At 62.4% G+C, this 13,310-nt stretch overlaps 3 protein-coding genes across 16 annotated transcripts in view; all 3 read right to left on the reverse strand.

The window, feature by feature from the left end:
- Window positions 1-23: 23 nt before the first annotated feature.
- On the reverse strand, window positions 24-2,603 carry AQP10 (aquaporin 10). 3 transcript variants are annotated; one of them, XM_083813686.1, is made up of 6 exons: window positions 2,054-2,603; window positions 1,193-1,319; window positions 922-1,059; window positions 666-784; window positions 374-591; window positions 24-291 (listed from the first exon to the last, which is right to left on the reverse strand). In XM_083813686.1, the coding sequence occupies exons 1-6, from the start codon at window positions 2,156-2,158 to the stop codon at window positions 102-104; spliced, it is 897 nt and encodes a 298-aa protein (XP_083669812.1). In that variant the 5' UTR covers window positions 2,159-2,603; the 3' UTR covers window positions 24-101. The 3 variants fall into 3 exon arrangements, with proteins under 3 accessions (XP_083669812.1, XP_083669811.1, XP_083669810.1); XM_083813685.1 differs by having other exon boundaries at window positions 24-288; window positions 666-1,319; XM_083813684.1 differs by having other exon boundaries at window positions 666-1,319.
- A 141-nt stretch (window positions 2,604-2,744) lies between these two features.
- HAX1 (HCLS1 associated protein X-1) lies at window positions 2,745-4,445 on the reverse strand. 2 transcript variants are annotated; one of them, XM_083813707.1, is made up of 8 exons: window positions 4,287-4,445; window positions 4,012-4,205; window positions 3,802-3,917; window positions 3,649-3,694; window positions 3,450-3,565; window positions 3,192-3,342; window positions 2,959-3,102; window positions 2,745-2,867 (listed from the first exon to the last, which is right to left on the reverse strand). In XM_083813707.1, the coding sequence occupies exons 1-7, from the start codon at window positions 4,337-4,339 to the stop codon at window positions 2,984-2,986; spliced, it is 795 nt and encodes a 264-aa protein (XP_083669833.1). In that variant the 5' UTR covers window positions 4,340-4,445; the 3' UTR covers window positions 2,745-2,867; window positions 2,959-2,983. The 2 variants fall into 2 exon arrangements, with proteins under 2 accessions (XP_083669833.1, XP_083669834.1); XM_083813708.1 differs by lacking the exon at window positions 2,959-3,102.
- A 520-nt stretch (window positions 4,446-4,965) lies between these two features.
- Window positions 4,966-13,310, reverse strand: part of UBAP2L (ubiquitin associated protein 2 like) — a 29,965-nt gene continuing 21,620 nt past the window's right edge. For 4 of the 11 annotated variants that reach the window (XM_083813681.1, XM_083813678.1, XM_083813673.1 and 1 more), the window contains 11 exons: window positions 13,000-13,072; window positions 12,244-12,439; window positions 12,058-12,146; window positions 11,304-11,357; window positions 10,598-10,679; window positions 8,837-9,054; window positions 8,642-8,747; window positions 7,376-7,443; window positions 6,906-7,106; window positions 6,413-6,472; window positions 4,966-5,893 (listed from right to left, as the gene is read on the reverse strand). In XM_083813681.1, the coding sequence (XP_083669807.1) occupies window positions 5,798-5,893; window positions 6,413-6,472; window positions 6,906-7,106; window positions 7,376-7,443; window positions 8,642-8,747; window positions 8,837-9,054; window positions 10,598-10,679; window positions 11,304-11,357; window positions 12,058-12,146; window positions 12,244-12,439; window positions 13,000-13,072 (1,243 nt within the window). In that variant the 3' untranslated portion in view covers window positions 4,966-5,797. Of the gene's footprint in view, window positions 5,894-6,412; window positions 6,473-6,731; window positions 6,756-6,905; window positions 7,107-7,375; window positions 7,444-8,641; window positions 8,748-8,836; window positions 9,055-10,597; window positions 10,680-11,303; window positions 11,358-12,057; window positions 12,147-12,243; window positions 12,440-12,999; window positions 13,073-13,310 lie in introns of those variants that run through there. The other 7 variants (XM_083813683.1, XM_083813675.1, XM_083813680.1 and 4 more) reach the window with 4 other exon arrangements.

Genomic DNA, 13,310 nt, shown 5'->3' on the forward strand with positions numbered 1-13,310 from the left:
GGTGCCCCCCCCCCCCCCTTCCCCCCGCCCGGTGCCCCCCAGCACAGACACACGGTGCCCGCATCGGGGCTCCTTTATTGGGGCCGCGCCGCTGCCCGCTGTCACTTGTCCCAGGGCCCGGCTCCCAGGGGGATGGCGGTGCTGCTGTTGTCCTGCTTGGCCCCCCGGGCACCGCCGCCGCCGTCCTCCGCCGGGTGGTGGAAGGCCACGAGGAGCTGGTAGAGCGCCGTGCCCATGGCCGCCCCCAGCAGCGGGGCCACCACCGGCACCCACCACCAGGCGTTGTCCCTGCTGGGGACCGGGGCAGCGTGGGCACGGGGGCGTCTGTGCCGCCCCCCCACACACCCCCTTCGCCGTGTCCCCCCGTACCCACCTGAAGACCTCCGCGCCCCAGCCCGCCACGTAGGTGAAGAGCCGGGGCCCGAAATCCCGCGCGGGGTTCATGGGGCAGCCGCAGTTGGAGCCCATGGAGACCTCGATGGAGAAAACCAGCAGGGCCACGGCCACCGGCTCCAGGCCCTTGGGGACGCCCTTGTTGCGGGTGTCGGTGATGGCCAGGATGCCCACGATCAGCAGCGCCGTGCCCATCACCTGCGGGGCCGGCACGGCAGCTCAGCGCCACGGGGGCCAGCACCCCAGCAGGGAGCCGCGGGGCTGGCACCCACCTGGTCCAAGAAACCATTGGAGATAGAGAGGTACTCGGCAGGGTACGTGGCGAAGATGGAGGCGGTCTCCAGGGGGCCGGAGGCAGCGAGGGTCCCGTTGCTGTAGAACTGGATGGCGTCTGCGGGGCAGAGCCGGTGCACGCGTGCCGGTGACCCCTCGGTGCAGGGCACACGCAGAGCCAGGACCCCAGCAGCACGCCCGCCCCGTGCACACCCTGTCCCCAGAGTGCCGGGGTGCATGTGGGTTTCTGCATACCATAGTACAGGGCGTAGACGGCTCCGGCGGCGATGAAAGATCCCAAGGTCTGCACGGCCGCGAAAATGGGAAATTTCCACAGCGGGAGCTGCCCCAGCAGGCACATGCAGAGGGAGAAAGCTGGGTTCAGGTGAGCTCCTGCAACAGGGGAAGAGGGGCTGGGAGCTGGGGGCCTGAAGGATCCAGAGCCGACAGCAGCCTGGTGCTGGAGGGGTGAGCGTAGGGAGCGCAGAACAGAGCCCCCGCAGCAGCGCAGGGACCCCAGCCTCACCAGAGACTCCCCCCGCTGTGTAGATGGCCACCATGACAGCCAGAGCACCCGCCAGGTAGGAGGTGAGGATGTTCCCCTTGGTCCCGGAGCTGGTGACCATCTGCGCCGAGCCGCTCAGCGTGATCAGCTGGGGGAGAGGGGCACGGCTCCACCACCGCCTCCACACCCCCGGCCCCTCGCTGAGCCCCTGCGCAGCACCCGTGGTCCCCCGCGCTGCGGCCACTGGCTGGACCAACACCACCCCGTGCCACGCGCTGCCCCGGTGCCTCTTCCCCTGCAGTCTCCGCGGTTTTGTGTGGTTGGGCGCGGGGCTCCCCCGTTTTCTGGGCTCCAGCTGCCCACGCGGGACGGGCCAGGCAGGGCTGCAGTTACTGCCCTCGCTCGCATTTTCGATGATGAGGGAAAAATATTATCAGTAACTGAGTCACCTGCTTCTGCAGGGAGACGTCGGGGCTGGGGGGCGCTGGCAGAGCTGTGGTGCCAACGTTCACCGCTGCTGGATCCATCCCAAGTGCCCAGCACAGCTCTGGAGCCCAACCTTTGCCTGCCTCGAGGCAGGAGGCATCAAGGCACGCGTTGCCCAGCTCTGCTCCCTCAGGCACACGTGGCAGCACCCGCTCCCTTATCACACCGGAGCGCCCGCAGCAGAGGGTGCATCAGGCGTCGTGGGACCAGGGTTCACGCCGGAGGTGAGGCGGGTTTGGGGTCACCGTCAGTCACGGCACAGCCACCCCCCCAGGCAGCCCCATCCCGTCCCCGTCCTGGGGCGCAGCACAGCCGCGGGGCTGCAGGACCCCAGCGGTGGCCGCCCCGCGCTTGGCCCCGTCCCCAGCCCACCCGCAGCCCCCGTGCCCCACTCACGATGAGCACGAAGACGGCCAGCAGCTCGGCCAGGCACTCCCGCAGGAGCTGGTTCCGGACGCGGAGCAGGGCCTGGGCCCTCTTCAAGAAGGACGGGGAGCCCATGGGGCCGGCCAGGCAGGGGCAGTGGCAGCAGCACCGGCTCCTTGTGGCATTTTATGAGCCCCGGGCTGGGGTGGATGATAACACGCAGACTTTAAACCAATCAGGGCTGCGAGATGCAGTGGGGAGACGCCTCGCAGGGACCAGAGTCCCGCATGGGGCCGTGGGCAGCAGCCGCGTCCCTGCTCCCACCCGTCCCTGCCTGCGGTGCTGGAGCCCCCCGAGGATTCCCCGGCAGCCGCGGGGCACCGAGTCCTGGCTTGTGTAAGTCCGCGCTGCCCCGCGTCCCGGTGTGGGAGCCTCCCCAGCTGGAGAGCCACTGCTTTCCTCCGCTGGGTCCCTTCCCAAGCCACAGCCGCGGGCAGCGCTAATGAAAAGGCCTTGGAAGTGCTCCCAGGGCCCTCGAGAAGGGCCCGGGGGAGGCGATGAAGTGGGCGGGGGAGGCGGGCAGGGAGCAGCGCGGGCACGGGGCCATGGCAGAGGAGCCCCGTGGGTGTCTGCACCCACAGGGCAGCCCCCGGCAGACCCACCTCCAAATCTGGGGGGGTCCCGGCCCACCCCACGCCTGAAGGAGCCTCGCACGCCACCGTTAGCATAAATAGACTTTATTGCTCTGTACACATATACACGCTCGCCCCCAAAAGGCGGCGGTGCCCCAGAAGGGGGGGCAGCCCCCAGCGCAGCCGCTGCGTCCCAGCAGGACCTGACCCACCTGCAAGGAAAACGGGCGGGGAGAAGGGGCTGCGCCCGCCCCAGGCAAGGCCAGGCAGTCCCCCCGCCGCCCCCACGCCCCTCTCACGTACGGGGGCAGCTGCCAGGAGGGCAGGGCTACCAGCCGGAGAACCAGCGACGGAAGAAGGTGCCCAGCACGGACGAGGGGTCGCTCAGGGTGGGAGCGTGGAGCTCGTCTTGCTGTGGCCACGTGCCTGCGAACTGCGCCAGCTCCCCTGGAGGGCGGGGGGGGGGGCTCGCTCGCAGGGCGCCGTCCCGCTCCCCTCACCCCTCCTGCACCCCCCCCGTCAGCCCCCCCACTCACGGTCATCCATGTTGAGCACCTCCTCGCGGCAGTCCTTGCCCGTCCCGTCCTCCTTGGTGGTGGTGATGAAGGCCTGGTCGCCCCTCCGGAGGGTGACGGTCGTCTCGCGGCGGCCGTGGCTGTCCTGCACGGTGCGGCGCTCCTCCACCGCCTGCACGGGGCACCCGCACCGTGGCACGGGGCACCCACAAAGTGTCACGGGCACCCACAAGGTGTCACGGGGCACCCACGCCGTGGCACAGGGCAGAGCACACTCACCCCATCAGGCAGCGTCACTTTGGTGACGGAGACGCTCTTGAAGTAGGAGCGGGGCTGGGGCTCGTCGGGCCTCAGGATGGTGCCCAGCCCCGCCGAGGACACCTGCGAGTCCAGATCTGCGGGGCGGCCGCGCGGTGAGCGCGGGGAAGGGGCGCCCGCCCCCGATCCCCCCCCTGCCAAAGGCGCCCCCCGCACCCACCTCGGTCCTCCCTGCGCTCCGGGGGGGCCGGGCGAGCGTCCTCCAGCTGCAAGGCAAAGCCAGCACCGGTCACCGGAGCCCGGTGCCGGGGCCCGAGGGGGGGGCTCCGCCACCCGAGGGCCCCCCCCGGCAGGGCAGGGCCCCCCTACGCACCCCCGGGAGGGGGCTCCAGGGCCGGGCCGGGTCTCGGGCGCCCTCGGGGCCGTCCGGGTGCTTCAGCATCGAGTCGCGCAGCGGCCGCCCGGGGCCGGGGCCGGGCAGGGGGGGCTCTGCGGGGCACAACCGGGGCAGGGGGGGGTTGAGGCCGGGCCTCGGGGCTCCGCCGAGGCCCCCCCCGGTGCCCAGCCCCGGTCCCGTTCCCACCTATGGCCGGGGGGGGCCCGGCCCAGGCCCCCCCGAAGACGCCCAGGAGCTCGCCCGCGTCCCGGAGCAGCTCCTCCAGGCCGCCGCCGGGGCCGAAGCCGAAGCCATCGGGGGGCGGCGGCCGGGGGGGGCCCTCGGCGTCCTCGTCTCCGTCCTCGTCCCGCGGCGCTCCGCCGAACAGCGGCTCCCGGGGCCTGCGGGGGGGGGGGGGGGCGCTGAGACCGGGAAGGGGAACGGGGGAGTCTGGGGGGGGGGTCCCGGGCCCGTCCCGGTACCTGCGGCCCCCCGGGAGCCCGAAGAAGCCGCGGAAGGCGTCGTAAAAGCTCATCGGGCCCGGCCGCAAAGCGCCGCAGCCGCAAAGCGCCCCCGGAACCGGCACCGGGAACGGGAACGGGGCCGGGACAGAGCTCGGGGCCTCCCCGCAGCCCCCCCGCCACGGCCCGGCCCGGCCCCGGCGCTTCTGGGGAGGGGACGGGAGCGGAGGGGGCCTGGGGCCTGCCGGGGGGCGCAGCCCCGGTAGCACACCAGTAACACCAGCAGCCCCAGTAACACCAGCAGCCCCAGTAGCGCCAGTAACACCAGCAGCCCCAATAACACCACACCAGTAACACCAGCAGCCCCAGTCACACCAGTAACAGCAGTAACACAGCGGCCACCCCAGCAACACCACCAGCAGTCCCAGTAACACACCAGTAACCCCAATACCACCACCAACAGCCCCAGTAACACAGCAGTAACCCCAATCACACCACCAGCAGCCCCAGTAACACCAGTAACCCCAGTAACACCAGAGTGCAGCCCCCGAGGCACGGGGAGCAGGGCCAGGCGGTGACGTCCCTGTGCTGGGAGCCTGGGGGGCCCGAGGGGAGAAGGGTCCCACCGGGGGGAGCCCAGGGGGGCCGGGGCCAGCGCTGCCCCCCCCGGGGCACAGGGAGGGATGAGAAAGGACACAGGTCGCTTTGTGATCTTTATTCTCTTCAGTAAATAACCCCCGCGGGGGCTGCAGTTGAAGTGAGCGGTTTGAACTGAAAAATACAAGATCTGGACTGCATAGAAAAAAAAAAAAACAAAAAAAAAAACAACAAAAAAAGACCAAAAGTAGAGGAGAAGCAGGAGATACTTACAGCGTGCAGGGGGGGCAGGACCTGCGCTCGGGGCCCGTGGAGGGAGAACAGAAAATGGGGGGGGCCCTCCCCAGCTCCTGGGGGTGGTCGCAGAGAGCAGCGGGGCGGGGGTACGGAAATGAGAGAACTACAGGACGGCGTGGGGTTTTTGTTTTTATATACAAGACACATTTATCCATTAAATTTAGAACACGGTACAAAAAAAACACTTCAACTAATTCATCTTACAATGCTGTTCATATCAATTACTGTTCTTATTCCTAATAATAAGGGGGTTTGCTGTAGGCGACTCGCAGCTTCCACTCCTTTGGATCCGAGAGGTTCTGGGGCAGCAGGAGGTGCGGGGAGGGGGAGGAGGGAGAAAGGAGTAAAAACCAAAAAAGGCCCCTACGGCAAACGATTCAGAATCTGAATGCAGAGAGAGGAGGAGGAGGAGGAAAAAAAAAAAAAAAAAGAAAAAATACAAATTCTATATTACATACAACAGGAGAGGTGGCTGAAAACAGACAACGCGGAGCCGCCTGCCGGCCCGCCCTGCCCTGCCCGGGGGCCGTGGGGGCCCGGGCACTGCCCCGCGCAGGGCGCTCTCCTCCCCGCATCCGTCGGCGTTGGCTCCGTGGGACTCATCCGGAAGCAAGTGGTGGGCGAGGGCCGCCCCGGCCTCAGTTGGCGCCCCAGCTGTAGCTGTTGTAGGCAGACTTGTTGGCCTGGGATTTCTGGGGGATGGAGCTGCCTTGGCTGCGCTGCCCGGAGCCGCTCTGCGGGGAAGGGGGGCAAGGAGGAGAAGCAGAGGGTTAGCACCGGGGCACGGGCGCTGCCATCCCTGGGGTCCCAGCCCCGGGCAGCTCCGCAGGGTGACGCTGGCACCGCTGGCCCCGGGCGCTGCGGGCTACGGCTCCTCGCTGACCCGCCTCAGCCCAGCGCAAAGCTCCCCGCGGCCTCCGGCACCGGGGGGCACGGGCTGCCTCCCGCACGGGCAACCGGAGACCCTGGCGCCGTGCCGCTGTCCCCCCCCCTTGGTGCCGTCCTCCGGAGCAGTGGCGGCAGCAAGGGCCCCGGCCGCACCGCGGGGGGAGAGAGGGGAAGGGGATGAGCACGGGGGTGTGTGTCTGTGCGCGCGGGTGTGTGTGTGTGCACATACTGACTGCGGGCCTCTCTCCTCGCCTGGCGGGGCCACGGGGCGGGGGGGAAGGAAGGGGCTACGTGAGCCTGGGGGGCCTTAGGGGCGGGGGGAGACCCCAGGGCAAGTGCAATGCATTATCAGAGAGGTTCATTACCTGATCTTCCTGCTGGCGTTGGCAGCACAGTATCATCTGCAAATATGGAAGCTGTTGCAGTACCAGGATATGTAAAATAAAGGGACAAACTATGACAATAGAAATCCACGGTTAGACCTGAAAGCTACGGCGGGGTCGTGGCTGTGGCGAGGAACCCCTTTAACTGCCTTACGGCCTGCGGAGCCGCCACTCCGAGGACCGGGGAGGTCAGGACGGACCAGGCATGTCTGCGTGAAGGGGCACTACCCGACCGTACCTGGTACAGCCCAGCAGCAAGGGGCTGTGCCGAGTACCCCCCAGCGGAGCGCACCCCGGGGCCTTCCTCACCTCGTCCTCATCGGCCCTGTGTGTATGTGCATGTGCGTGTCACCGCGTGTCCGCATGTGTCCGCTGCGGGGCGTGAGGGAGGGAGGGAGAGGGGGGGCCGGGGGAGCGAGAGCCCTAGAGATACCCCAGCGAGGGGTATAGGTACCCCTGGGGCGGGGGGGCCGCTTACCTGCCCGTCCTGCTGCAGGTGGTGGTGGAGGATCTGCGAGTGGGGCTGCTGATGCGGGGTCAGGATGTGCATGAAGGGGGTGGGGGGGTACGCCGCCGCCGTCGCCGGGTTGATGGGGCCGCCGCTGCCCAGCGCCGAAGGCAGGTTGAAGGAGGCTGCCGGGGTTCCAGTGTGAAATCCCTGCTTCTCGAAGGATTGCTGAGAGGGAGAAACCAACGGCGGAGTAAGGCCAGGCACCGGGACGCTTCCCCTTCCCAACGCAAGTCTTTGGCAAGGGAGCCGGTGCCTGGTGCAGAGAACGGACCGATTCTCTACCCACAGCCCTCCCTGGGCTCAGAATTGCTTTAAGTGCGGGAAGGCCAAGCGCTTCCCTTCTCCCTGTCCATGGGCTCCAAGGGGAGACCCCCCCTCACCCAGGGAGGCAGTGCCTGAGCTCCCCAGCAAAGCGGCGCACGGCAGGCACCCACCTGAGTTTTGGAGTAGACAGAGCCCGAGATGTCCGGCACGCCTGTGTTACTGGATGTCACAGATACACCTGGGGAGAAGGAAACACCAGCCTTAGGGTTCAGCAGGAGCTGCTGCTGGCAGAGCCAGCACCAGGTGGCAGCGAGCAGCCCGGCGACCTGCCAAGACTGGGAGACATCCCCCAGGGAGCAGAGCCTTGGCAAGGCCAAGGTGCAGTGTGCCAGCACGAGGGCAAACTCTCTCGCTCTGAACAATGGTAGTTTCTGAAAGCATCCAGAAGAAAAAGTCAGGGGCCTGTTGCCACTCAGAGAAACACAAATTCCTGAAAAGCTGAGAAAAGAACTCTGAGAAGAGCTGAGAGGATACAGCAAATTAAACAACCCCCCAGGCACGATGCACTGGCAGGAAGGGCCTGCGAGCTCCTTGGCCACGAAACAGGCAACGGCATGTGAAGGCGACTCAACTGTAGGCTGACAGGGCTGGTGCCTTTTAACAACTGGCAACGCGGACACACAGCCCGCACTTGGTGCTTGGTGTTTCTAAAAGGTGGGGATACAGAGAAAAGCCTCTGCAATCATTTAAGGCATGCAAAAAGTGTTGAAGATTTGAAAGACTCAGGTTTTGCTTTCTCAGAAAGTTATTTCAGGCGACCTGTCGCAGAGCTGAAGTATCTTTGTGATGAGAAAACAGTCCTAAAAGGTTCTCAGTCCTAAAAGGTTCTAATGCAGTGGAAAAAGGCAGCACAACTGGAATCTAGAGGCTGGAAGACAGATCCAAAAGCAGGCCCTTGACAATCAGCCAGACGCTGACCAGCGAAACAAGACAAGCGGCAGGTTCACCGCCACCTTGCGTCTTAGAATCGAGACAGGACACTTCTCTAGAAACATGCCAAGCACAGGAGTCAAACAAGTTCCCAGGCTCAGATCTGCAGTAACCGTTGATTTATCGATCACGTGTACGTGGCAAAATAATTCAATTCAGTGACTTCAGCTCCAGTGTGAGCCAAGGCCCAGCCGTGCAGCTGCGAGTCTCAGAGGAGGGCATGAAATGCTCTGTGCTCCTCAAACCCACACCAGGCCTCTGAATGCCGAACAAGCCTGGGCCTCCTCCAGGAGAATCAAACCACACGTGAGCTGCGCCGAGGCCATTTCCCCTTCTGGATGCTGCTGATGTGAAGGCAGCGGTGCCCTCACGCAGTCAGGGAGACTGCGAACAAGCCCCACAATAACGACTCTGCTGATGAAACGATGCCCGGCCAGGTCTCTTACCAGCGCTGTATCCGTGGGAGCCATAGCCGCTGGGCTGCTGGAAAGGGGTCGCTGATGCGTTGACGCTGACATTCACACCATGCTGCTTGGAAGAGGTAGGAGCAACCTAAAGAAAGGAGAGGAAACGAGTGAGAAGCAGTTCTGCTGAGGTGTTCTCCTGACCCAAATGCCAAGCCCTGCCTCCGGGGAACTCACAGGGAACACGGCGGGCCCGTACTGGAAGGTGCTCGGGAGCCCTGGTACCCCTGTGTAGTACGGCAGACTGGTGTAACTGTAGCCAGGAGGCAGCGCTGGGTTCAGGAACGTCTGCTGCGTGGTGTGGTGAGTCTGGGTCTGGCTCTGCTGAGGCTGGGCCAGAGTCGTTGCAGGAGCGGGGGAAGAGGCATCACCTCGACCGAATTTTGTTAAGTCACCTGGAACACAGATGAAAGGAGAGTGAGGAACAGACATGCCAAATCCTGGCCCACTGCAGCTCATCAGGAGGCTGTGTCACCTCTGGGCTAACAGTGACACGGGCCAACCCCTCCTGCTGTGCAGGCAAGCCCTCAGACCGCAGCGTGACGTGCCAGCCAGGTACCAGTGAGGCTGTGCTGCTCGCTGCTCGCCCACCCCTTGCTCCACTGACAGGCAGAACTTCAGCAGAGGAAGGAAACCCAGAGCAGCTGAACCGAGGTGCTGCAACGCCCGACACCAGCCCACCTCCAAGGCCTGCATAAGCCCCGCTGCCGGCCGCCTGCACAGGAGCAGGGCCGGGGCGCTGGGAGCGTCCCAAGTTCCCTCTGTGCATCGACAGCGACCCCGAACGCTGCTCCCCCCGAAGCAGCCCCAGGCAGCCGGGGGGCCCTGTCCTCCCAGCAAACAGCTCTTTGAGGAGCTGAGCCAAATATCTTCCAGCTGAGGATGTGTGAATGGCCCCTTTTTACAAGCAGGGCTCACACCTCCCTCTTTCTTGCCTGGTGGCACTGAATCAAATGTCACTGCGGAGGGCCAGCAGCCCGCAGGGAGCCGTCGGAAACCTCGCTTCCTCTCTCCCCTGTCTGGACTCGGCTGCGGGGAGCGGGGAAGCCTCCCTTTGCCCTTCTTTAGGAGCACCTGCTTGGCTCCTCCACGCAAACACTCTCCCTATTCAGGGCTCACACAGTAAAGCCAGTGAATTTCTCAGCGCTGCCCCAGCTCACAGGCAAGGCCAGGGTAGCCACACACATTAATTACCATCGATGCTAACTTGGCAAATTATGCAAGCAGCAGCCCTGCGCTCTGAGCTTGGGATTTCAGCCTCAGCACGCCAGGCAGAAGCACTTCTGCACAAACAAGCTCCCGCTGAAGCAGGGGAGAAGCCGTGCTGGAAAAGGAGCGATCCACAAAGTGCAGCAATTCCCAAAGCATGTAGAGGCTCAGAGCAACTGCTGCTCACAGGCCTCCTTTCTCTAATTCACCCAGTGAATCAGCAGTTCAGACAAACAGCACCTTCCAAGGTCAGGGAGAGATCAACCACCTGCTGGGCGTTCAGTTTAAATCTGACAGATCCCAATTGCCCTTCTTCCTCTCAGACTGTTGCACGGTTTAGAAACCAAGTCTCTCCAGATATTCCATCCCTATTTTCTTTATATTTTCACTCCAAGTGCCTTCAAAGCAGTGCTGACTGCTTAATCTCTGCCTTGCCTGAAAAGCAGCTCCCCAGTTTTATGCTGTACGGGTACTTCCAGCCCTTCCTCACTCCCTTTCCAACAGCCCCATCATCTCCCACATCCCCATCCTCCTGGTAACACGCCTCCACATGACCAAAGACGGGAAGAATTCAGCTGGTGAGAAGAGTGCTCCAGACCAAAGGCAGGGCGGGAGCCTGGGGCTGACGTAGCTCCAGTGGACCACGGCACAGGGAACCACCAAGCAGCAGTGGTGTGTTTGGCAAGAACACCTGAGCAGACACACAGCCAGCTCTGCCTTTTCCCCTACCAGAGTACGGATTGCTGCTCAGGCTGCCATCTCTTCCAGTCAGCGGGGTGGTGGGCGTAGGGAACGGGATGCTGTAGTAATCCTGAAGGATAAAAACAGAGGAGAAGCAGCTTTATAAGCTCTGTTCTAATACGAAAAGCAGCATCATGTGGAAAACGGGGATTTCCGGACTGCAGCCACTAGCTGTGTTGGAGTACGGCAGTTCAATCAGTCACATCAAGGCTGATGACAGCCTGCAGCAACCCCAGGTTTTTATTGCATGCACCGTCCCCCTCGTCTGGCTATTAGAAGAACCAGATAAGGTCTACTGGTGTGCAGTCCTTAAAATGCCTGGATTTTCCCCACCACTTCCCAAGTGACATACATCGTATTTCTAAATAAAAAAATCAGGTTCAGAGGTATCAGGTATCTACAGGAGCTCCTCACTCCACTGCTGGACACCACAGCTCTGCCTGCAGCAGCGCACGTGGTCCCTAGCCCTCCACCAGCACTGCTCCCTGAACTAGTGCAATCAGTTCCCGAGTGCGAAGGAGCAATCGATTAACTCCTCCCTAGTGCCAAAGAGGTGCATCCACTCGGCACCCGGTTCTGCCAGCTCTTCAATTCTTCCTCGCAGCCTGAGGGGGCTGTGCACCCGGGGCATGCAGCACGGGCAGCTGTTAGGGAACATGGAAGCGGTCTGTGCACGTCAGCCTTCAGTACTCACCAACGGGAATCTCGTCTGGAGCATTTGCAAGTCATCATATCCATACACCTGTGGCTAGAAAAAGACCAGATGATGTTAGGGACACAGATCAATTTAATTTTACATTCAACATTCAGACGAACATTGGATAAAGCCAGATCAGAGGTTACACCAGCTGCGGACAGTCAGCATTCGCTACTGCAAGACTGATGCCGCAAAGAGTTTCTCCAAGCTGCTCAGAGGAAGAGAGCACCAATGCCTAGCACCACTGCCTCAGACTGCAAAGGAACTCAACAATTCTCCTCTAGAAGTTAGTGCAACACTGAAATATGCCTTCACCTTCAAAAGACAGCCGTGACATAGCCCTAGCCTCTGTGGCAGTTGTCTCCCTTGTTCTGTTTTCTGTCATAGCACATTGCTAATGCAGCTCCATACTTTCATGAGCCTCTGACTTTGGCTGTTGCTCCCCAAAGGCTGGGAAGGCCGCAGAGAATGGACAGACAGAATCTGCTCTGTGGTGAGCAGCTACAGCCCCTTACCCACAAGGGTACACGGATTTCCTCTGCCACTACCTAGGGAGCAGCAGGTCCAAACTTCCTGGCCCAGGCTGCCCTGCTGGGCTGCTGTTACCAGCTTTAGCTCATGCTGTGAGCCAGCTAAATCTGCCTGGCCATCTGGTGGCAGGTTTGGTTTCACTGCTGCACTCCGTCCCTCCCTGCTAGCTGAAGGCTGAACTAGGAAGGCCCTCGTGGCACGAAGTGGTCGTCCCACTCACCGGATAGGCGTGTAGCAATCCTGGAGCCATGATGTATGGGTTAGGCAACAACGGTGGGACTCCAGGAGGGAGATTGGGAGGGGCTTTTCCTGAAGAAGGAAGAGAAAGGAAGAGTCACACAGTGAAGCACACAGCAGAAGCTGTTTCTTTGTGCCTCCCCTCATTCAGCAGTACCTGGGAACGTACCTGATGTCGTTGCAACGGAGCTGCGAGTCGAGGCTGTCACCGTGGAGTTACTGCTGAGGCTGAGGCCCAGGCTGCTGACACTGCTGAGACTGGATGAAACGCTGACGACTGGCGGGGCAGCTGATACCGTGCTGGAGGAGGTGGAGAAAGTGCTAGCAGAAGAATGGAGGCTTGCTTCACTCTCCACACTTGTGTGCTGGGGAAGGAAGAGAAGAGAGTGAGGGAACCAGGCTGATGTAATTGGCTGCAGAAATCCTGCAGGATGTGTGCAGAACATCGCGCAGCTCTGCCTGCTCCCAGACATTCCAGACAGCCTGCAGTGAACTCAGCTGCTGCAGGCTACAAAGAAACCTGCTCTGCACCTGGCCTGAGACCAAAGTCCTGAGGCAGCCAACCCCTAACGCTTCCAAGCCACTCGCGCTGCTGTGTCCCAACGCATCGAGCTGCTGGGAGAAGCAGGACTGAACACCATGCCTGCAGCGAGGAGAGTTATTCTGTGGCAGAAGCCAAGAGCACAGGGCTCTACTGCAGGAGCTCCAGCAGTAAATGTTTGAACGGCGACACTCCAGCAGCTACAAATTTGCTCTGACATCTCGTTGCAACTCCGTGCCATTTTTAAGATCTACTACAGGCTTGAGAGAAGCTGCTATTATGTCTGAAACAGGCAGGGGGACAAAAGCCTTAAGCCAGGGGTGCACAGACAGCATCTGGACAGCAATAGAGGAGTGCACAGTGCTCGAGCACACCCAGACTCACCAGAAGAGTTGAGGTTGACGTTCGCCCAGAGGACGTGGATGAGGACAGACTGTTCTGCTGGGTGGGTAACGTACTGCGGAGAGAGGAGAAAGGCTGTCAAGCCGAGGTGCAAGAGTCTTCACTTGTAGCACCAGGCCAGATCCCATTCCCCACCTATGCTATGTGGTGAAAAAGTACATCCCCTGATGAGACACAGATCACATCCAAAAAAACCCCACGAGGCCTAGCTGCACCAAGGTGCATCCCAACACAGCCAGCAGCTCCCAGCCCAGGCCTCGAGCTGGCAAGGCTTCCCAGACAGAGCACCTGCA

The sequence above is a fragment of the Anser anser genome (genome assembly GCF_964211835.1).
Source record: "Anser anser genome assembly, chromosome: 28".
NCBI classification, from domain to species: domain Eukaryota; kingdom Metazoa; phylum Chordata; class Aves; order Anseriformes; family Anatidae; genus Anser; species Anser anser.

Bases quoted from the DNA above. Each gene is read 5' to 3' on its own strand.
- AQP10 (XM_083813684.1), bottom strand. From the start codon at position 2,158: ATGGGCTCCCCGTCCTTCTTGAAGAGGGCCCAGGCCCTGCTCCGCGTC. The intron at 592-665 runs GTGGGTGCCAGC...CCGGCCCCGCAG, and splicing joins CCAATGGTTTCTTGGACCAG to GTGATGGGCACGGCGCTGCT. The intron at 292-373 runs GTGGGTACGGGG...CCCGGTCCCCAG, and splicing joins TGGGGCGCGGAGGTCTTCAG to CAGGGACAACGCCTGGTGGT.
- HAX1 (XM_083813707.1), bottom strand. From the start codon at position 4,339: ATGAGCTTTTACGACGCCTTCCGCGGCTTCTTCGGGCTCCCGGGGGGC. The intron at 4,206-4,286 runs GTACCGGGACGG...CCCCCCCCGCAG, and splicing joins GGGCTCCCGGGGGGCCGCAG to GCCCCGGGAGCCGCTGTTCG. The intron at 3,918-4,011 runs GTGGGAACGGGA...TGTGCCCCGCAG, and splicing joins CGGGCCCCCCCCGGCCATAG to AGCCCCCCCTGCCCGGCCCC.